Here is a 21,272-nt window from a genome sequence, read left to right on the forward strand (position 1 = left end):
GTTGGAGTGAGTCCATGGAATGGATGCGGACAAATCAGCGCCCCGTAGCAGACGTCATAAACTGATGAAGAGTAATACTTTGTAGCTTGGAGTTTGGAGATGCAGGAACCACAGGGGACATCACCAAAGGAGAGATTGGAGACTGAAAGATGATCAGGCATACCATCGGGGAAGGGAGGTTATAGGATTTCCAATTTTACACCATACAGCCGCCTAATTTAGCATATATTACGGTACTCGCAAATAAACCCCGAAGTGGTCTGTCACGGGACGATCAGGTCACAGGTCGGCAGGCTCGGATGGTCCCAGGGAAGACGACCTTCTGGAAAACATTTGCCAAACGCTATGCGGCCGGCGGAAGGCCTAAGACATGGAAACGGCTCAGCTGAACGTATAGTTCAATGATGGTGTCTATCTATTACTATATCACACAATACATTTTGTCTATCCTTGTCGCTAAGTGCCAATTAGTCCCTCATCTATCTTCCGAACCATGGTCGTAATGGATGTCTTCTCGGCATCCTGGTCCCCCACATGCCGATGATCAGTGGAAATATGGGCGTTAAGCGATGGGGTGCCGAGCAAGTTATGTACAATAGTCAAGCGGACACCGTAATCAGATCATTCCGCAAGTGGAACTTGAGTGTCGTGAAAGAAAGGAAAATTGATCAAGGGAGTGTTGTCAAAATAGAAGAGAAAAAAAAAGTTTCTATACAAGCGTTGAGAAAATAGTTTCAGCGAAAAAATGGAGCAATATGAAACAATCGTGTCCTTCATGGTTCTGGGAGCCGGCCTTGTGAAGTTTGGGCCTTCTTGGACTCCCAATACTCAGGTGGTCGCGTCTCACGCTCCACCGTGACCGTCACATCCTGTCGGATTCTGAGGGCCCGTTCGGAGCCGTCCTCACTGGGCTCGCGATCATCGCTCGGCTCGAGACTGACTTCCGAAATAGTCTTCTGGGGCGCAACAACGGTGCTTTGGTTGTAGTTGTGCATGCTGTATTCGCCAGATTGCAACTGACTGTGGGGGCCGTAGTGACGAAATGCAGATCCCTTACTTGTCCAGGGACCACTCCGATAGCGTTCGGTTGTTGCTCGTCGTGACCCTCCGGTCCAGCTCTTGAGCGCAGGGAACACATCGCGAAGGAGAGACCAAACGAGGGGTAAGTTGGTGACCAGGATAGCTACTGTCGCTTCCCGGAAATACCAGTTCATGTAGACATAGGAGATGAGGGAGGGAACGAGACAATAGAGTTTGTTCAGGAGGGCTGCGACAATGACGAAGATGCCCATGCCGAATAGGATCAAGAGAATCAACTTCTGTTTGAGAGGCACTCGCACTTGAACCATGAGTGGCAGCCCAATGATAAGCATAAAGACGTCTGCAGATATCGATAGACATCCTTGAACAATTTCATAGTATTGATATGTCGAGCATTGTTCTATACACAAGTTAGTAACCGCCATCGTCTTTCTGCGGGGCTCATCTCTTCGACTGACCATAGGGAGTAGGCACGGCCCAGTAATTCGATAAAGGCCGGCAGATGAGGAACAGAGACAATTCATTGGCAACGAAGCCTAGAGCAACGTAGACAGCGAGATAATTCACCCATTTGCGTTGGCGTAATCCTTCCCTGGTAAGAAATGTTAGATCTAAATTTAATGTTTGTGGGATAGAGAGTCATACGTGATGCGGGCATATATAACCAGCATACATGCTTTCATGGCGTAAATCGCGAGGAGAAAGGAATGTTCTGATACAAAAACCCATTTGCTTCCCCTGACACGATCCGCCTTGATCGATGGCGTTAAATTCTTTATATCATTCTCGTCCATCAGGTTTGATCCGCCTCCAGAGGCTACTTCGTTGAGAGCGACACATAATAGAGTATACCAGACGACGGCGAATAGCATCAAGTAGTCATCTGCTTGAAGGTTCTGGTAACCCAATCGGCGTATTCGTGCTACGCTATACGACGGAGACGGTCAGTATGAAATACTTCAATACACGATGATCCGCCGAAGGTCTCTCTCTCTGGGTCAAGGGAGCTCACAATCGTAGTATGGCGCCCAATACTCCGACACTGTAGAGGGCCCATGTCTCTTTCGCGAAGCTCGTCGCGAAGGCGGAGTCTAGGCTCGCCATCTCACTGGAGTGCAGCCTAGAGGGACGCGATAAGGCCGGTCAATTGAAATCACCTGAGGAATGGGGGGTACATATGCAGGGGCCAAAAGGGACATGGGCCGATATAAAAGGAATCTCACGCACATATTGCAACAATAAGGTTCAAGAGCCGGCACATTGGCCGAGGGGTGATGCGTCCGAATCAATCAATCAGCGGTCCAGATTTAGGTATAAGCTGTCCACATAGTAGCGATAAGGGAAACAGGGTAGAGGAGATGAAAGAATCGAAGAACGATCCTTGACGATGCGTGTGCATCGGTGGATGGGCGAATAGTATGGACTTGAGCCGGGGCCGGGATTATCAACCAGACTAGTACTAAAGGGTTAACACCCTCTGAGGGCCAAAGCAGCGGAAGGACACCAGCAGCACCTTCAGGTTTAAAACGGACAGTGCCCGAATGGAGGTAAATCAGACAGGCGGATCCGTAGTGGCCCAAGTCGGTTGCGGGGCTCCTAGCTAGACTCCTCCCACTACTTCCACTACTAAGTACTGTGTGTAGTGGTGTTCAGTACTAGTAGGCTACTTCTTCCTACTTGCCTCTGAATGGGATGGCTCCACGACGCCAAACTAGCAGGGATTACCGTGGGGTTCCAAGGATCCTTGTCCGGAATATTGAATTCGAGCTGGCCAAAAGTATACCGTGGACACATGCTGGGTTCCAATCGTTCCCATTCGCCCGGTACCTGGCCCTTACCAAACATTGCTCTGCTTTATCTCGGGGAGAGTAGGAATGAGCTAGAACATCGCAAGGGTGTATGTAATCACTTTTTTACCTTTAGTATTGTGTGTAACTACTGGACCATGTCCCAGCTGATTGTTCAGCAGCCACAGCCGAGATTACTACGCAGACGGTGCGCAGTGGCCAATATGAGGGGCATCTTTTGCCGCCTCAATCATGGAGTTTGTTTTGTTCGCAGGTATGAATTGGAGCGATCGGCCATCGATCCCCACTTCCACTGCTGCATACGTATACTGTGCCAGTTCTTGATAGGTGCCAGGTATTATTGAGTATATACTTAGCATAATTACTCGCTCGTGGACATAACCCACCCAATATCGAGTGCGACAGGAAATGGGGGAATTGAGCGAAGCTAATAATACCGTTGACCGCGCCTAAGTAAGACTACCAAAGAACGTGCAATTTACTTCACAAAGGCCAACTCCACCAAACGGACACAATACAGTTGTGTCACCCACCAGCCTGCGTGTATTTATTTGAATTTCTCCCTGTGGGCTCCCGCTAGTGGCAACTTAATTTGGATCAGGGGCCCACTTAGCCGTAAACTTAAATATGCCCTCCACTTCATTACCCCCTCCTTTCCTCCACAAATCAGCCAGTCAGCTGAAGCCGCGAGCCTGTGCTTCCATATTGCCCAGCCGGCCCAGCTCTCTTGGCCCTTTGCACTTACCAGCACTTACCAAGACGGAAGGGAGGGTTCCATGCCGGGAAAAGTATTTAAGCATTTAACTAGCTGAAGCCTATGAGAACAGAAAAGGGCCCAGCCCATACTACAAAGTACAAGTACTCCAATTCATGGTACTACTACTGCATTTGTCATTGAGAAAAGTAGAATTTTCATCCTGTTGCCTGGGTCGCGTGAGCCGATCTCGAGCAGATCCTCCTTTAACCCGCCAGGGTGTCATAGGGCCATGGGCCCATCCATCTTTCCCCGTGGAGTAGGCGATCGGTTATGCCCATTCATAAATCTCAAACCACTGGATGGTGGGTTGGGCCGTATTTTCTTAATTAATTTTTCGTTTAGCCACTCAGGAATAATCACTGCGGCGATTTATTGTTTTCCTACGTCAACGTCTGCGGCTTTAGCTGCATCATGGACCCGGCAGGATCGGGCTAGCCTCGGGAAAACCAGGGCTAATAACGAGGGATGCAAGCGACACCAAAGCGACACCATCTCGTGGTGGATTAAGCGAGGAGTAGTACGCAATTGGGAGTTACACTAAGACTTTGTTGTTGTTGTTGCTGCTGCTGCTGCCTCGAGCTAAATAATGCTACCTTAGTCAGGGGTCTGTTAGCCCTTTCAGTAACCAGCAGGACGATCCAAGTGTCCCTGGATCTTTTGAGTTCGTTCTATTGCATGGCATGATCCTGATGGGATTTGTACTTTATACTATTGTACTATGTGCACAGTATATGTGTGCATACTAACATCTATTGACTGGGAAGATTGTGCATCCGCAAGTCATCCCACCCTGCAAGGCACCCCGCGCCGCATAATGCAGCCACCTAGTAGTACCCTCTACGTACCAATCTAGATCCCTCTAAAACTCGGATGGCAAGGCCACCGCCCAAGGATCCCCCCTAACGATTAAACTTCAGCTCAGTATTTGCGACATGGCTACTCCCAATTCATTGTATCAAGACAACCCCTCGTATCTGTTTAGACAACCTATACTTTCGGAACCTGCCCGTGAATGACCTCAATGTGCTCTAACAATAAACGTAGCAGTTCTCGGAAGCCCCGAAGGAAGGCAACCTAGTTTCAGACAAGCCATGCCTACGTAGTATATGCGAAGGTTACCAGCGACTTGGAGCTGCAGGTGGTGTTTAGACTGAATCCTTCGATCCAATCAAGACAGCGGACACGATCGATTACCAGATCGGTGAACCTAGACGATTCTTAACTAGCAGGGATGTACTATATTAAACTTTGGGGGGTTACGCCAGTCAGGGTGAAGGATTTCGATCGGGCTCAGTTTTAGTCGGAGGATTATTAACAAAACTTGATTGCATAATATGGTTTCATTAATTCCACCGTCATCGAGGTTAGTATGGTTCGTGTTCTGGAACACCGGGATAGAATCCCGCTGCAGCTGCGCCGTCACCACCATTGTTTTGAGTGAAGGATTAACCCAGAAACAGGGCTGTCTCGCCATCATTCTACACCATTAATTAGGGGCCGTTGTTAAAGGGTTATGGATACCACCGGTGTTTCTCCGAATAGATGAGTCTCGTTTTGCAGAGATCCTTCGATCTATATTGAGTGAGAAGACTATATGAACGCTAAGATGCAAAGTGAGACAGCTTATTGTTTCTAGGAGAGATCGGCCTCTTTCTGGAAGGAAATCGCCCTCTCGGTGTTAAATGTCCTTTTGGGTCATTATAGACAGTAATTGCGGTATTAGATTAAGACGGGACGGAAGCATGTCGCTGTCCGTCTTCCAAACCATTCATTCATTCAGTCTACATAGTACGCCCCGGAGTACTACGCTATGATATTGGGTTTCATAAAGAGTTGGCCAGACCCCTCGGAAAATACAACCCAAGCTGAAAGCCTAGTCAGTACTACGGAGTAGCTGAGTTCCCCTGCCCACTAAGCACCCACGTCCTACCTCCGGCCGAGCCGAACGAACATCCCAAGTGTAAGCTGCGCCAGGCTTACTAGTAGTAGTGCGTGGACTACTTCGGAGCACTAGAACGTTCATGGCTATAACCCCGCGCCTATGGGAGTTTCTGTGCCATCAACTAAACCACTGAGAACTATCTCAATTTTATAATCATATCACAGCATATGAATAATCGCCATGGATAAGGGGAATGAAAAAGTCAGTGCCATTGTAGAACAAGAGAGAAAGTCAAGCCCACGGTCGGGATGGACGGTGCATTCGTGGCGCGATTTCCACAATCGGATGGTCTCCACTCTTCAGGGCTTGGCAACAGCAGGCTGAGGCTGTGGTTACACGGGTTTTCTCAGTGGCAGTAAGCAGATGAGGGAGTTACTTCCACGGCGAGGAACCTGACCTTGAAGATTACCCCCCCCCGAAGGTACCACTGCAGGATTTGCTGAGTATATTTGTCTTTGTATAGATAAGAGATATCGATATGATACAGGGAATGGAAGCAATCTGTAAGCGTTTATCAGGATCAAATCGCCCAAATCGTTGTGTATCTTATCAGGGCTCCCTACTAGACTTAAGTGAACAAGTACACGATGAGTAGATAAGGCTTTCTGTTCCACCACCCTTGTTATGCCTGAACTTCGCTGTGAAATCGACCACGTCTTACAATACAGTCAACTGTCACTCAGTTACACTTGATGACTTCAGTGTCATATATCAATCCATGATTTCCAAGACTTCGAAAAAAGCACAGATGAAGTCGGATACCCCATTGTGGGGAAGAGACCTGTTCACCTGCCATCCGGACTCCATACCCTCCAAATTATGATCGCACACCTAAATTCAACTTCAACCACGAGGGGATCAGTGGATTGCAGATGAAGGTATATCTGCTATAGCTCCCCCTTTGGGAATGGCGTCTCTCCGCGTGCTGCTGCTCTTAGTGACCGGCGGGAGCCAGTCAGAAGGCCTTCCCGACCCGCTCCCGTCCAGGTTGGCCACCACCAGCCAGTCTCTTCAAGCAATGATTGGACTTTGTCCCTCTGAGGGTTCCAGTTGGCTCCACCAGTTGGAGAACCACCGGGTCTTTAGGTCGGTCTCATACTGTCTACTCCCTGCTGTATAGTGAGAGAGTAGGGTGTCTGCCCCGGTCCTGCCTATCTTCCCCCATTCGACTATAAACCGGGACTCATCCCAGGGCTGCTCACTTCCTTGATCTTCATACTTACTTTCTTCACCATCATATGGTCACCGGAGGAGCAATGCCGAATCCTACGTTCTCCTGACTTATTCGAGGCTACCGTTTTAATCGATACCCGCAAACTTCAGTCATTCCTTCGTCGATCTTGATATACTATTATTCCTGCCGCCTGTGATCATCTACCGGAAGCACAAGAGCAGCCTTTCGCTGATTAATTTGGAAACTACCTCTCATTTGTACGCCTCTACCGACATCTACGTCTTGCCGTCTCGCCTCTTCGCCTCCAGACCTAGTAACGATCTTCTGCGTGTCCACCCTGTCCTCCGATATGGCCGCCGAAAAGGAAGTAGAGAAAGTGGGAACAGCTGAGGCTGGGGATGATTCGACTTCGATTGAAGTGGTCAACGCCTCAGGTCACCGTCAGGAAGTCGAACGGAACTTCAGTCTACTGAGCATTTGTGCCGTTGCTGTTACGACTGGAAATACATGGATTGCTCAAGGTGGCAGTGTGGTATGCTATGCTAGCCTTGACACATTATACTTACGGAAGAGTAAAGCAACTGACAGTGCCTTGTTAGACAACTGCACTGAGCAATGGAGGCCCATCAGGTGTGATTTACGAATTGTATGACGCCACTCAACCCTAGAGGAAGGTCCACGCCGTCGCTAATCGTGATTATAGCATCGCCGTTTCGGTTTGTTACTGGCTTGTTGCAGCATCGATTGCTGAACTGGCATCTGGAATGCCTTCTGCGAGTGGAGGTATGTTCTTTTACCAATACCCATTTCTGGCCGGTTGCTGATAAGAACTACCAGTCTATCACTGGGCTTCCATCACAGCAGGAAAATATGGTCGTGTTTGTGGTTTCTTCGCTGGTTTTTGGAACTCCCTTGCCTGGATTCTCGGTGCTGCCTCTATGTCCGCTATTCTAGGGCAGCAGACTGTCTCCATGTATGCCCTGATGCATCCAGGCTTCGTCCCTCAGGCATGGCATATCTTTGTGAGCTTTATCATCTGCACATGGCTTTGTTGCTGCATCGTCCTTTTCATGAACCGGTTTCTCCCACATATCGGTAATCTTGGAATGTTCTTCATCTTGGCCGGTGTGTTGATCACCATCATCGTGTGTGCGGTCATGCCCCATGTTAAGGGCACTGGCTATGCCACAGGCAAAGATGTCTGGAGCAGTTGGGAGAACGACACTGGATATTCTAGTCAGGGCTTTGTCTTTGTTGCCGGTATGCTCAACGGAGCCTACAGTGTGGGCACCCCCGATTGCTCGTCGCATCTTGCGGAGGAAATTCCTAGGTAAAATTACCATCGTAATTCTGATGCTCTTGAGATACTAATGATGAACAGGCCAAGCCGTAACATTCCCAAGGCTGTCCTGGCTCAAATGGGCGTCGGCTTCATCACCGGTGTTCTTTACATGATTGCCCTGTTCTATTCGATCACCGATCTCGACGCAGTCATCAACAGCGTCTACGGATTCCCTCTCGCCGAGATCTACCGTCAAGCAACAGGATCTAGGGGTGGTGCAATCGGTCTGCTTATCGTGGCTTTCATACCCACGGTCATCACTTGCGCTGGTTGTTACATCACCGCTGGTCGCACTTTGTGGACTATCTCTCGTGACGGAGCAACTCCTTTCTCTCGCTGGCTCGGACATATCAACACCCGGATGCACAACCCTTTCAATGCCACACTGGTATGCGGTGGGATTGTCACGATTCTTGCTTGCATCTACGTCGGATCCACCACTGCCTTCAACGCTTTCGTTGGCTGTTTCGTGCAGCTATCCAGTCTTTCGTATTTCGCTGCCATCTTTCCGCATGTGCTTACTCGCCGGTCCTCGTTCACACCCGGTCACTTCTGGATGGGCCGTATTGGATTTCTAATCAATATCTTGGCATGCATCTACATTCTCGCCTTTGTTGTGATCTTCTGTTTCCCTTACGCCTTGCCCACCGATGCCGCTTCTATGAACTACGCCAGTCTGATGACTGGAGGCTTGACGATCTTCGTGACTGTCTGGTGGCTTTTCCGCATGAACACCTATGAGGGACCTAAGTCTATCCCTATGACCGATAAGGTGATTGTGGCCGACGCGGACTAAGCGCTGTTAAATAGGAGACATTATTTGGATTTGAGCATTAGGCACGTTATACCGAGCAATGTTGTCAGTCTAACACTTAATGATGTGCTACATTTGACGCGAATATACTTAGAATAATCTTTATGAGCTGTATATAATCTTGATAGTGATTGGGTTCGGATGGAATGCGTTGGATTCCGTAGATGGAAACACCGTGCTCAGCAACGCAAAGATTCAGAAAAGAAAATCTTTCCAACATTTCCTGAAAACCTAAATCTACTGTCGACAGTGTAAACTCTATATCCCATACACAGTACAAGCACAACATGCCTTACTACCACAATAGGTAATAAGCACTGTATTGTCACGTGATGTCGCGACACCCGCGCGTCGAGGCTGTCGCGCGCAGCAGAAAAGACTCATCAACTCCAAGGTGCAACTGTCCAGCAGAAAGCACCAGGAACCATCAATCGTGATGGTTTTTAAGCCATTTAAACCTCCTTCGATGAGGAAACCCCTTCAGCCTACGGTTTCGAGACCAGCTGTGCCCGCTGAAACTTCCGAGGCCGATGGCCCTCCACCCAAGAAACCGCGTTTACAGCCAGAATATCCGGCGGACGTTGAGAATGCCACTCCGGCCGCTGGACGACCGGTGAAGCCTATAACTAAGCCCAAGAAGGATGTGGGGCCCTCAGCTGAGTCGGGAAGCCATGGTGATACCACTGGAGATAGGTATTTCAATGTCCTCTGGTACGTGCAGTCTATCTTGTTGGATTTGGCTCCTACGTAGTGGCGAGCAAGGCTGACCAGCTGTGAAGGCGCAAAGTCACCATGAAGAAGAACAAAACGTGGGACGGCGACGGGATCCTGACTATACGCGATGGCTACGCCTACTTGCAGGATGTTTCCGGAAGAGACATGGGGCGGGTGATGTATGGCTCCCGCCTCGAACCTGGTGTTATGCTATCTATTGGAGGCAAGGAAGTGGAAATCGACTCTGAAATGTCGAAGAAAGAGTATCTGTCTGGAAGACAATACCTGCAAACGAAGAAGGCCCCGCCTCCTTCGACAACACCCCCCACCAAGGCGTTCGTTCCTGTTCGAAGCAGTACTAGCACTTCTGCTCCGGCGACAGTTGCTAAGAGCCAACCTGCAAAGCCTAATATTCCAATCCTTGCGAATCCTGCGTCGAGGAAAGGGACAGTCACTGGCACATACAAAAGGCCGTTGTTGGAAAGCACTGTTTTACCCCCCACGCCATCGGAGAAGCCTGTTCCACGCCATGATCCCAGCCAACCTGGAGCGCTGGTCATGAGACGGCCGGACTCAGTGCCAAAAGGGAAACAAATCGTTGACGTCGTTGTCGATCCGTTTCTGGCTAAACATCTGCGACCTCATCAACGGGAGGGTGTTCAGTTCTTGTACGAATGTGTTATGGGAATGAGATCTTTCAACGGTGAAGGAGCTATTTTAGCAGACGATATGGGATTAGGGAAGACCTTGCAAACTATAACCCTCTTGTGGACACTGCTGAAGCAGAATCCAGTTCATGGCAGTCCTCCCGTGGTTAAAAAAGCTCTCATTGTCTGTCCGGTTACTCTAATCAATAATTGGAGGAAGGAATTCCGCAAATGGCTCGGGAATGAACGAATTGGAGTATTTGTGTTCGATGATAAAAGGAAACGACTCACTGATTTTACAAGAGGAAGGGCTTATAGTGTGATGATTGTGGGATATGAGAAGCTCAGGTCGGTGCAAGAAGGACTGGCCAACAGCAACGGTGTCGACATAATTGTTGCCGATGAAGGTCACAGGCTGAAGACGCTTCAAAATAAGAGCGGTCAAGCTATTCAGTCGCTGAATGCGACAAAGCGGATCATTCTATCCGGTACACCCATTCAGAACGATCTGAAGGAATTCTTTGCTGCGGTAGACCTTGTCAATCCCGGCGTCTTGGGGACTTTCAAGTCGTTCGTTAGGGAATTCGAGGGTCCCATTGTCAAGAGCCGACAGCCTGAGGCGACTCGAAAGGACATAGAGAAGGGAGAGGCCAGGAATGAGGAGCTACGAGAGCTCACTTCCAAGTTCATGCTGCGAAGAACAGCCGATATCCTGGCTAAATATCTTCCCCCGAAGACGGAGTATGTGCTATTTTGCAAGGCGACGCGCACGCAAGCGACCATTTACCAGAATGTCCTCGCCTCTCCGGTCTTTCAAAGTGCCCTCGGAAACTCGGAGAGTGCTCTTCAACTTATAACTATCCTCAAGAAACTCTGCAATAGCCCATCGCTGCTTACGCCCAGAGACGTAAACGAAACGCCCAGCGAAACCATCGCCGCTCTCTTGTCTTCCTTACCACCGAATCTCCTACGCCACTTCACTCCCTCATCAAGTGCCAAACTCCGTGTCCTGGATCAGCTACTTGATGGTCTACGCACAAAAACCTCGGAGAAAATAGTTCTTGTCTCTAACTACACCTCTACATTAAACTTACTAGCAAACCTACTTACATCTCTCTCCCTCCCTTTTCTCCGGTTGGATGGCTCCACCCCCGCACAGAAACGACAATCACTAGTCGAGGACTTCAACCGTCTCCCATCAAACCTCTGCTTCGCCTTCCTCCTGTCCGCAAAAGCTGGAGGTACCGGGCTGAATCTCATAGGTGCCAGTCGACTCGTCTTATTCGACGTGGACTGGAACCCCGCTACTGACATCCAAGCCATGGCACGAATCCATCGTGATGGCCAAAAGCGTCACTGCCGGATATACCGAATTCTACTCAAGGGCAGCCTCGAAGAGAAAATCTGGCAGCGTCAGGTAACAAAGATTGGGCTTGCCGACAGCGTCATGGAGAAAAAGGACAGCGTGGCCCAGTTTTCGCGGGACGAACTCAAAGACTTGTTCCGACTGGACGAAGAAAGCAAATGCCAAACACATGAGCTATTAGGCTGTGACTGTGGAGGTAACGGACAAATTGTTCCACCAACAGTACCGGAGAATGAAGACGAGAACAAAGATAGTGAAGACGACCACTCATCTTCAAGCTCCTTGGAAGACTTCCCCGATCTACCTACCCTGATTAAAGCCTCCCAAGTAGACATGGAGAAGCAAGAACGTCTAATCCGCTCCCGATCAAGATCCCGACCATCCCGACAAACAACTCGCAGGTCGAGGGCCGGGAATAAACACGGTGATGACGAAGAAGACGAAGATGAGAATGAAAATGATGAGACCACGGAACCGGCCAATCAACAAAAAAATCGAATCCAGCAATCTCTATCACAATACTGTCACATTGACCCCGTCCATCTGACCACCTCAGGGACGGATACCGCCGAACGGCTCGAATCAACCATCGACGACGATGTCCTCCTCTCTTTGCTCAAAGACGAGGACAGTAATAGAATCGGATTCGTCTTTAAGAAATCGGCCTCGGCAGCAGCTGAAGTAGAGCCTAAGACGAAAGACGATGGCAAGGACGGTACTTTGGCATCTCCTTCGGTTGTGGTTATTCCGGACTCGGATTGATTGATATATCGACTTCCTACATACACATACACATGCGCATAGAGGCGAATACATACACACAGACATACAAAGTTACACGAATAGATGCATGCATGGATAGCTACACCTAGGATGGGTTATTGTTATTAGTTTTTATATATAGTAGGAGCAAACAATTGGGACATGCTTTCGCTTGAGTTTATCCTAGATATGGTATCCTTCATACTACTTTATGCAACGGATCCGATGTATGCAGCTGTGACGTAGGTTAGGGCAAGGTACCACTACTAATGGTAAATTATTTGAAATTATGAGATACTATGTTATTACAGTGTCGGCTTAGAGATGCGCAATGCTAGCGAGTGAGAAGGACCAGTGAAGTTTAAACTAAAACTAGTCAAGTAGGAAAATAATAAAAAGCTCGAGACATAATTGGAGAGAAATGGTTCAATATAGTATTCATCACACTCTAAAACTTGCGTCGCACATTTGCAGGTCGTCTTCCGGTTCATATACACATGGGCATCTGGAAAATCGTGAAGAGGGGGTCGCAAGTGAGGAAACAGGGAAAGTATGATAAGAAGGGAAAAAATGATGGAAGAAATGATCACAGCAAGAGGGGGTATGAATATGCACATGAATAGTAATAATAACACCTGCAGGATAAATCAAAGGAACATCGCTAAAAGTCAGATGCATGAACAAGACAGGGTGAAAAGTAAGAAATGGGGTTATGTGGAATAAATATCCGGTGTTATTACGAGGAAGTCTTTCAATATCTGGACTTCCCGACAAGTCCGAAGGTGTATGCTGCTTCGGCTTCACTCTTCATCTGGATCATGTAGATCTTGGAGCTACCGACGGTAACACCGCCCTTCTTGGGCATGGCTCCGCCTTCATTTTCCTCCCAGACGGACACGGCGATACCGGTTCGAGCCACACGCTCGAAAGAGCTTTCGCCTAGGCAGACGTCCAGGAGCACCTCACCACGAGTCTTGCCTCGAATTAGGATGCGCTTCTCGGGCTCCGCTCCGCGTCGGGGAGAGGCGGATCCAGATGCTGGGGAATTGTCCTCGGCTCCTTCCGCAATGCTGTTGGCATCTCCGCGCCCGCTGGCCGCGTCAGAAGGATGAGGTGCTGAGGGCGCAGGCATAATGGTTAGCCTTGCAGCACCCATATCGCGCCACTTGGATTGAGTTTCGCGCAAGTAAAGCCGAATCTTAGCATTGGACAGACCGATACCATCACTGCCCTTGATGGCGGCTGCGATACGGCCAATACCGGATGAGGGAGAGGCATTTGACCCGGAGCCGATAGAGCTTGAGTACAAGCTGTCTTCATTCTGCCCATCGCGAGAGGTGAGTGAGGAACGAGAGATGTTAAACATCTTGCTGCCGCCTCCGAACCGCTTTAGTGCTGAGAATGCACTGCTCATGGTCCCTACGCTACTCTCAGAGTTATCGGCAACCGACCGTGGAGAAGTAGATGCACGGTAGCTTCGCCTGCGTCGTGGCCAGCCGAACAACCCACCATTCTTCGTGGGTGACTCCACGGGTGCCGGTTGCTCTGCGTAAGGTCCTCGGGCATTCTGCAGCGCTATATAGGTTGGGTTGTTGATGCGCGCTTGATTGATGAGACCGTATAGGAATTCGCACTCGTCGGCGTTTCGAGATCGGAACATGATGTTGTTGCTCCAGTTAATTTTGGACCGCTTGGTGGGAGGGGAGCGGATACTTATGTCAATGGCTGTGCCGCGACGGATAGGTACAAGGGGTGTGAGCTCAAGAGCGATAAGCGGACGTGCTTTCTTCGTGTCGCTGTCATCTTCCTCCATCCCGGCTGGTGCATTTCCCACATCATATGCTTCGATGAGACCAGGACTGACTATAACCTTGCAGTCATCGGGGAAGATGCTATCCCATGAGCCCTTGTCTGACCAGGCGAATACCGATGCAATCACAGTGGACGACTTGCTCGGTTGCGAGGGAACAGATCTATATCCACCCTGAGAGGCCGAATTAGACAATGACAGAGAGCTACTAGCAGACGAGGCTTCTGGGGCTGGTGCCTTTGGCTTGGTAGGAGCTTCGAATGGCGGCAGTGATGCGTGCTCATCTCCAGACTCGTCCGAACTATCTGTGTCCGAATACTCGGAGGCTGAATGCACTTCGTACCGACGCACAGTCGATGTATCAGAATCCGAGTACGAATCAGAAGCAGTAGATGGTTCATATTCATGCTTTAGGGGCGAGGAGCCACGGCGCCTAGTTCGCACACCACTAGGGCTAAGCACAGGGGTATTTGGAAGGCTGGAGCCAATGGAACTCGGTGATCGAGAATGAGTCGGCGGAGGTGGTGGGGACTCATCTTCGTCAGCCTGGTCCGATCCCGAGTGCTGGCGAGAATGGTTCTTGTTCTTGCTAGGAGTTTCAGGGATGTTATCATATTCCACAGGAGGAAATTCGTCATCGGATGTGGATGCCAAAGAGTCCGAGATATATGTCTGACTGCTGCCCTTTCTGAGTTTTGGAATAAGAGGGAGGTCCATCGACGGCACGGAAGACACTCGGGGAGAACTCTTCTCAGGGGTACTCTTCGTAGGAGTCTTCGGGGTCTGCTGCTGCTTGGGTTTCTTTTCTTCTGGGCGTCTGGCTTCTTCGTGGGCTGGAGGGGTTCCTCGGTCCAAGCTTGGGTCTGTTGGTGTGGTAGGGCTAGAAGGAATGATTTCTCCATTTCTGGTAACTCTCTTGGCCTTTGACCGTTTGAGGCCAGGGGAAGGTCTGTCATCAGCCGTGAAGCTTTTGCGGGGTTCCCTGGCATGCAATATAGATTGCGGAGGCGGGGACTTGATCGATAGCTCATCACCAATAGCATAGTCCGACTCTGGAGTTTCTGCACTTTGCAGTGAAGTACGGGACTCGCTGATCCAAGAGCCCAGGGTACTGGGATCCGAAAGATGATCCTTAGGGGTCAAGGATCGGCGCAAGGTACGAGAAGTAGGCTTCTCGCCGATAGGGACATTGACATTTGAAGGACTTGGTGGCGCTTTTTGTGCCTGAGAGGCCTCGTTGGCTGAAGATATAGTCTTTGCCCGTTGCCGCTTGGTCCTATCAATGAAGCTTTGGGTTCTACAGATAGCCGGTGGGAGAGGATTCGAGCCCAGCATCTGAACCCATTCGAATCCAATGTCCTCTTCATCAATTTGGAGCACCAGAAGTTCTTGCCAGGGTTTGGTATGGTTCGGGCCACTCCGTAACATGACCACGATCTCGCCCTTTACGTCGCCGTTGCGAGCAGAGACACGGCCAACCTCAATAGGGGGAAATAGCAACCAACGATCTGTATGGTCAATCTCGCAGATTAGTAGATCTCCGCCTGCCTTATTTCCGGCGGCACCGTCTCTCAAGAGGAGCTCTGCACGACAGTCAATGATCTGGCCACTTGTGTGGTACAACGAAAGATTAAAGAAGTCACGGGCCCGGACTCTTCGGCTTCTATCGACAGTGACTCCGGGGAGTGCTCCCAAGGTCGCAGGATCCCTTGCACGCGTAGCGTCAACGTTGGCAGCAGATTCATCCTCAAGCCTTGCTCTCTCTTCGCGGGCCCGGCGGCGGGCGTCTGTCACAAGGCTCTGATATACCGCAGCAACATCCTCGGCCTTGGCTGATGGCTGAATGGTCTTGATTCCCTTGAAGGTCTTTGCGAGGTACTTCAGGCGTACGAGAGGCCGCTTCAGAAGGTATGCCACGTCAACCTTCTCACCTTCACTATCCACCACATCGCCGTTCTCATCCCTTGCCATGCCCTCATCCAGACTCTTTGTATCGGTATTGTCGCCTGCCTCGCCCTCTTCAAGAGGCGCGAGGTTGACAATCACGTCTTTGAACCCCAGTCTCCAGGCCTTGAGGTATTCGCGATACACTCTCTGCGCCCCGTTCGCCCAGGTGAGCAGAGCTTCCACATCATCCTGCGGAATCCGCTTGTGCAGTGTTTTCAGTCGCTCAATAGCAACTCCCATGTCCACTATGGGCTTGCTGAAATTCACCTCATCCTTGGGGTCCACAGAAGGTCGAAAGAGTCCAGCCGCAATAGCAGAATCGGATTTCGATAGCACACATGTCAAGAGGACTGGGATGACACCACCGACCAGTGTTTTAAGCTCACGCATGTATTTTACCTCGTCAGCAGCCAACTCCTTAAGAAGGTCAGGAATGTTCTCTGTGGTAATACGACTCTTCGTTTTTAGACTCCTGGCAGAGCGAAGGCTTCTACTCCGACCACTTGGAGCAGACAGGACTGATATCAAATCATCATGAGTAGTAAGGCGCCTCTTCAACTGGGAGGAAATCCCGGGAAGTGAGTTGGGGTCAAACTGGTCTCTTTTCTCCTCTTCGACCAGCTTTGCCTGAGTGGACTCTGCCTCCCGTTTTTCCGATGCGGCATCTTGCTTCAGTCCTGTAGTCTCCTTCGTCGTGCTCATTGACTCAACGGACGCGATTGTCGAGAGGGGATGGGCCCCTGTCGTGGGAAATGGCTTTCGACGACCAAGCGGCACCGGTGCATTATTCGCAGACACTTCAGACCCCTCCGACAACTGCTGGGAGTCAGTCTCCGATGCATTGTCCTTGTTGCCACGGTCTCGCTTGCCAACAGGTAGCTTATCGGCGCCTGATGACCGCGGTTTCTCCTCGCGTTCTGTAGATGCCTTGTTCTTATCCGACACAGCGTTGTCCTTCTTGGGCTCTGATTTCTCCTCTGCTGTCTTAGTTTGTTCGCTTCTAGTTGGGCCTTCTTTCCTCTGCGCTGGCGGCGCATGCTTCTTCGATGTGTCGCTTGCAAAAGGAGACTCAGCATCGCTCTTGACCTTGGGCACCTCCTCTTGTTTCGCTGGTTCCTTCTTCTTGCCGGTTCTGGTGTTTAATGGCGCGGGTATTTCGACATCGGGCTCCACGTCCTCGATGAACGGGTCAGGTGTTTCAGAAAGCCATGCCTCTATTTTAGCGCCTCGACCGGGTTTGGGGGGTTCCGGTTTAGCGAACATCTTCTTGGACTCATCAAGCATATGGGAGAAGATGCCGCCTTTGGGGGGCTTCACTGTTCCCCGGCCTCTAGGTGGAGGACCCCGGGGTGCTGGATTTGGACCTCGCGCACGTCGCCTAGAGAGCTCTGAGAAATCAGCCTCGCTTGCCGCCCACTCGGAGTCTTCGTCCAATCCTCCGTCCTTTATCTTTGCACTCTGCGACAGCTCCGACCGTGCGCGTACATGGGTTTTGTCGGCGGTTGCAGGTCGCGAAGTAGACTTGGAAGATCCATTGTGTGACGCACTCTCCTCCTCGGCCTTGTCCTCGGGTATTGTATCAACATCTCGAGATGCCCTCGACTTTCTCCGTTCTCTCGTTGCCAGGTCGGATGCTATAGCAGCCCTGCCTCTTTCCTTGCTGCGGGAGGGAGAGGGTAATATCGTATCCTCCCGCGCATCTTCGGCTCCACCAGCTTGCGGAGAACGTAGACGGTCATTTGTGGTATATTCGGCAATGCGTTTCGGCGGAGGGAGCCTTGAGGAAGGCGTTTGGGTGGGAGTTCGATTCAGCTTCCAGTGTTCATCACTAATGACGCGTTTGCGAGGCGTGCTTTTGCTGCGTGTCCTCGTTCCGGAGCCATTGGAGCTACCGGATCCCTTATCGTCGGCCACTTTAGAATTGGAATCGGCTGTTGAATTCTCCTCGTCGTCGTCGTAGCAAACCCCATCATTGGCCGTGATTACCCCACCTCCCTGCTGCTGCCACTTGCGAACCTTTGCTCGCACGGAATTTGTATCGTAAATGCCTAGGGGCACCCCAATGTCGAGCGGTTTCTTGGTCGGGGATGTTCTGGTGCCTCCCCCACGGTTGGAGGGGCGCTGCGGGTTGGCAGGAGTCGGCATGGAAATCTGCGACCGGAGCCAGGCATTAGCAGTGAAATTGAGGTCGCGAAGATTGATCGAGATGTCAGACGCAATCTGCAGAAAAATGCGATCGCAGAGCTGACATTTTGTTTAATTGGGCAGTGCGAACAAAGAAAGATAGGGAAATCCACCCACCGACGTCACCAGTTGTTTGTTTATGGGAGGGGAAGCTCACTCGAGGTCAAGACACCGACAGCACATACCCTGGTTGACAACCACAAGGTAGCGGTTCTGCTGGGAGGGGAGAGCAATTAATTGGGACACCACAAATGCAAAATACGAGTTCAAGACAGAATATGCAAATTGAAACTGGAGAACAAGCAAGGAATTGAGCGAGAATAGGCGGTCAAGTGCAGAATGGAGACCCGGACGTAGGCAGCGCAGCTCACTAGTTAGTACACACGGCGGTGGTTAGAGAGTGTGTCTAGTAGTAGCTGGCGCGGGGACAATCAGTTGCTAATCGATGTCTCCAGAGGCCCTCATTCCTCTCTGAATGTGTGAAGAGGCTCTTCAAGAATAATCCACAAGGCCAGCCTGGATGCACAACAAACACAACACAACACACCCGTGTGATCCAGCTCTGTCTGGTTCTTGTGGTCTATACTTCGCTGGAACTGCGGGACGGACAGACGGACACACTTCGTCCCTCTGGGTTTGGCCAAAGGCTGCCCGGGAAACCAGCTTGAACTCTGCGCCACTCGCTGGGCCCAACCAATTCCATGGCCAGAATGCCCCGTTCGTCAAGATCTGGCGCCCAAGTTTAGTTTGCACCAGCCAACCGCATTCCGCCAGAAATGATGATTTGCTGCTGCTCTTGGGCTCGACCGTTCAGAGCTCAATTATTCATTCCGCGACCGGTGGTTCGACCCTCCCTTTCTCTCGAGTGGAATCGAATGGTTCAGGTACATCCAATCCAAGATTCCAGAACTCTAGGGACATGCCCCCTCTCTATTTATCTATTCATCCCTTCCCTTTGGCTTTTATTTTTGTTTTTTTCCTTTACCCAACTTACCATGCACGGTCATGGTCATAGCTGCTGGCTGATGAGATGCACATGTGCCCTCATCCCCACATGACTTTGCGGCCTCTTGCATCCCTATGCCTCGCACCATGTCACCACCCTGGCCGCCCGATGTCGTGGTCGTTTGAAAGATCCTTTTCTTTCTCTCTCTTTTTGGGGTCCGATAATAGAGCAGTCATATTGCACCGCGGAGCAATAGCCAGCCGTAAGACGATCATTCCGCTGTAACTAACGTGTATCTCGGAGCTATACTTTCTGATTGCCGGAAGAGCAGGAATGCCTAAACCGATCCACCCGGGGCTACGCGTCACAGAGTGGGCTAAAAAGGGAAAATTATTCTACCTGATTCATTGATAATTCGAGTGCGTTGTCATGCACTGGAGCACTGGGCTATGCTGATTGCTTTTTCCCACTCGGGCGCCGTTGATTGGAGGCTCGACAAGAGAGGGCAGTCCCGGCCGAAGCGAAGATCATCTCGTGCGGGAATGCCCTCTGAGATTATACGCATGCATGGTCAGGGTAAGGTCAAGGCCCTTGGTCTGCGTTAGCCAGCACTACCCCTCATCTAGATGCTGTTCCGTTTATAACAGGAGTGACATCATTCTCACTGTACGTCTCTCTTATCGGTCCTTGCGCTGTCTGGAAGGATTTTCCAAGACTCTGAGGGCCTCCGTTGTTGTCCGGATACTCTGGTAAAGATAATCTATGTCCATCATTAGCCCAAGACGAGTGGAAATCAAGCAAGGGATCCGTGGGGGACTGGAACGTACAGAACGGAACCACAATCCAGATGAAATTCATCAGGAAATAGTACACCCAAAAGTAGTAAGGCTCCGGGCGGCAGTACGGTCGGTCATGAACGTAGTGATCGAACAAGCTGGTCGCATAGTACAGAGCATCGCCATAGAGGTGGCTCATGCACACGATGATCTGCAGCGGATGGCGCAGAGGATGCTGAGAAAGGGTCAAGTATGCAACCAGAAAACAGAGCGGGCCCCAAAGAAGCTATTCCAGTAGTTTAGCAACAGTGTCGCAGGCGGAGCTAAGGAGGACAATGAGCAGGGGTCCCTGCAGCCACGGGTGCACCTACGACTGTGATAGTCTCCATACACAAGACGAGGGTATCTGAGGTCATGTATCGCGAATCCGACAGGGCATATTCCTTCCATAGTTGACCGAAGAAATCTTGCGCAGATGCCATACGAGCATGGTTGATCATAAAATAACCCTCGAAGAAGCAGTGAATCTTACCCGCTTGGAGTTCACACCGCAATTAGCATCGAGAATTGTTGTCTCGCTGTCGCAATAGTACGTAACTATAGAGTCCAACTTACAGAGGGCAAACCACAGAATAGCAAGACGGTCGGCTTTTGTTAGCGCTGGTCGGAGTCTACCGCTCAGGGTGAAAATGATTCCCAGCAAAGCTGCCGCGCCAACGCTAGCAGTAGTGAGGATACTGAACAAGGAAGCCTCATTGGGAGCATAATCATAGATTTGAGCATTGAGGGGGTAGTAGGGATGGAGTGGAGCTTTGGAGTCCATAATAGTCATTGTGTTGAGTTCTCTGATTGAGCGATCGATGGTTGGAATTTGACGAAGGCTCTAACAGGAAGAGGTTTCTCACTTATGTATTGCTCCAGTAGTCGGTCGGAGTAAAGTATAGTGGGATGTTCAGTTGGTTTTTCCAAATCGGTAAGGAGACTCAATAGCCAGACACCTATACAAGCGATTAGACTTGGGCGTCAATAATCTCAATTGAGTACCACTGGCTGAAATTCACTTCAAAGCGTCTCCTCTTGCTTATTCTTCCGAGAACAACTGGTTATCATTATGAAGAAGTAGCTGTTGAATAGCATTTGCAACTCATTCAGCTGATCCGCACGGGACTAACCCGATGGAGCTAGCGGGATTTCTGTCCTCAGGCAACGACAGCTTCTCCGCAACTCTCCCCCCAAAGGTCC

The 21,272-nt window shown here is 50.3% G+C and overlaps 6 protein-coding genes across 6 annotated transcripts; 2 read left to right on the plus strand and 4 right to left on the minus strand.

Moving 5' to 3' along the window:
- Positions 1-320: 320 nt before the first annotated feature.
- BDQ94DRAFT_143669 (uncharacterized protein) lies at positions 321-2,210 on the minus strand. The gene is made up of 4 exons (XM_026766294.1): positions 2,054-2,210; positions 1,687-1,968; positions 1,500-1,633; positions 321-1,441 (listed from the first exon to the last, which is right to left on the minus strand). The coding sequence occupies exons 1-4, from the start codon at positions 2,143-2,145 to the stop codon at positions 774-776; spliced, it is 1,176 nt and encodes a 391-aa protein (XP_026626167.1). The 5' UTR covers positions 2,146-2,210; the 3' UTR covers positions 321-773.
- Positions 2,211-6,870: 4,660 nt separating this feature from the next.
- Positions 6,871-8,898, plus strand: BDQ94DRAFT_33077 (putative choline transport protein). The gene is made up of 5 exons (XM_026775506.1): positions 6,871-7,254; positions 7,322-7,368; positions 7,426-7,505; positions 7,560-8,052; positions 8,104-8,898. Exons 1-5 carry the CDS (start codon positions 7,072-7,074, stop codon positions 8,858-8,860), a joined length of 1,560 nt encoding a protein of 519 aa, XP_026626168.1. The 5' UTR covers positions 6,871-7,071; the 3' UTR covers positions 8,861-8,898.
- Positions 8,899-9,210: 312 nt separating this feature from the next.
- BDQ94DRAFT_178706 (DEAD/DEAH box helicase) lies at positions 9,211-12,529 on the plus strand (the record flags this gene model as incomplete). Its single annotated transcript, XM_026773180.1, has 3 exons — positions 9,211-9,237; positions 9,300-9,589; positions 9,658-12,529. The coding sequence occupies 3 exons, from the start codon at positions 9,211-9,213 to the stop codon at positions 12,365-12,367; spliced, it is 3,027 nt and encodes a 1,008-aa protein (XP_026626169.1). The 3' UTR covers positions 12,368-12,529.
- An 88-nt stretch (positions 12,530-12,617) lies between these two features.
- On the minus strand, positions 12,618-13,371 carry BDQ94DRAFT_143674 (uncharacterized protein). The gene has a single exon (XM_026766295.1). It carries the CDS (start codon positions 12,982-12,984, stop codon positions 12,673-12,675), a length of 312 nt encoding a protein of 103 aa, XP_026626170.1. The 5' UTR covers positions 12,985-13,371; the 3' UTR covers positions 12,618-12,672.
- On the minus strand, positions 13,119-18,269 carry BDQ94DRAFT_170323 (uncharacterized protein; the record flags this gene model as incomplete). Its single annotated transcript, XM_026771466.1, has 1 exon — positions 13,119-18,269. The coding sequence occupies one exon, from the start codon at positions 18,267-18,269 to the stop codon at positions 13,119-13,121; it is 5,151 nt and encodes a 1,716-aa protein (XP_026626171.1).
- Positions 18,270-19,931: 1,662 nt separating this feature from the next.
- Positions 19,932-20,862, minus strand: BDQ94DRAFT_170324 (EXPERA domain-containing protein; the record flags this gene model as incomplete). The annotated part of the gene is made up of 4 exons (XM_026771467.1): positions 19,932-20,014; positions 20,082-20,316; positions 20,402-20,565; positions 20,646-20,862. 4 exons carry the CDS (start codon positions 20,860-20,862, stop codon positions 19,932-19,934), a joined length of 699 nt encoding a protein of 232 aa, XP_026626172.1.
- Positions 20,863-21,272: the final 410 nt, after the last annotated feature.

Source organism: Aspergillus welwitschiae, assembly GCF_003344945.1.
Source record: "Aspergillus welwitschiae strain CBS 139.54b unplaced genomic scaffold BDQ94scaffold_16, whole genome shotgun sequence".
NCBI lineage: Eukaryota > Fungi > Ascomycota > Eurotiomycetes > Eurotiales > Aspergillaceae > Aspergillus > Aspergillus welwitschiae.

Bases quoted from the DNA above. Each gene is read 5' to 3' on its own strand.
- BDQ94DRAFT_143674 (XM_026766295.1), bottom strand. From the start codon at position 12,984: ATGTGCATATTCATACCCCCTCTTGCTGTGATCATTTCTTCCATCATT.
- BDQ94DRAFT_33077 (XM_026775506.1), top strand. From the start codon at position 7,072: ATGGCCGCCGAAAAGGAAGTAGAGAAAGTGGGAACAGCTGAGGCTGGG. The intron at 7,255-7,321 runs GTATGCTATGCT...GTGCCTTGTTAG, and splicing joins TTGCTCAAGGTGGCAGTGTG to ACAACTGCACTGAGCAATGG. The intron at 8,053-8,103 runs GTAAAATTACCA...AATGATGAACAG, and splicing joins CTTGCGGAGGAAATTCCTAG to GCCAAGCCGTAACATTCCCA.
- BDQ94DRAFT_143669 (XM_026766294.1), bottom strand. From the start codon at position 2,145: ATGGCGAGCCTAGACTCCGCCTTCGCGACGAGCTTCGCGAAAGAGACA. The intron at 1,634-1,686 runs GTATGACTCTCT...ATTTCTTACCAG, and splicing joins GTTATATATGCCCGCATCAC to GGAAGGATTACGCCAACGCA. The intron at 1,442-1,499 runs GTCAGTCGAAGA...ACTTGTGTATAG, and splicing joins GGCCGTGCCTACTCCCTATG to AACAATGCTCGACATATCAA.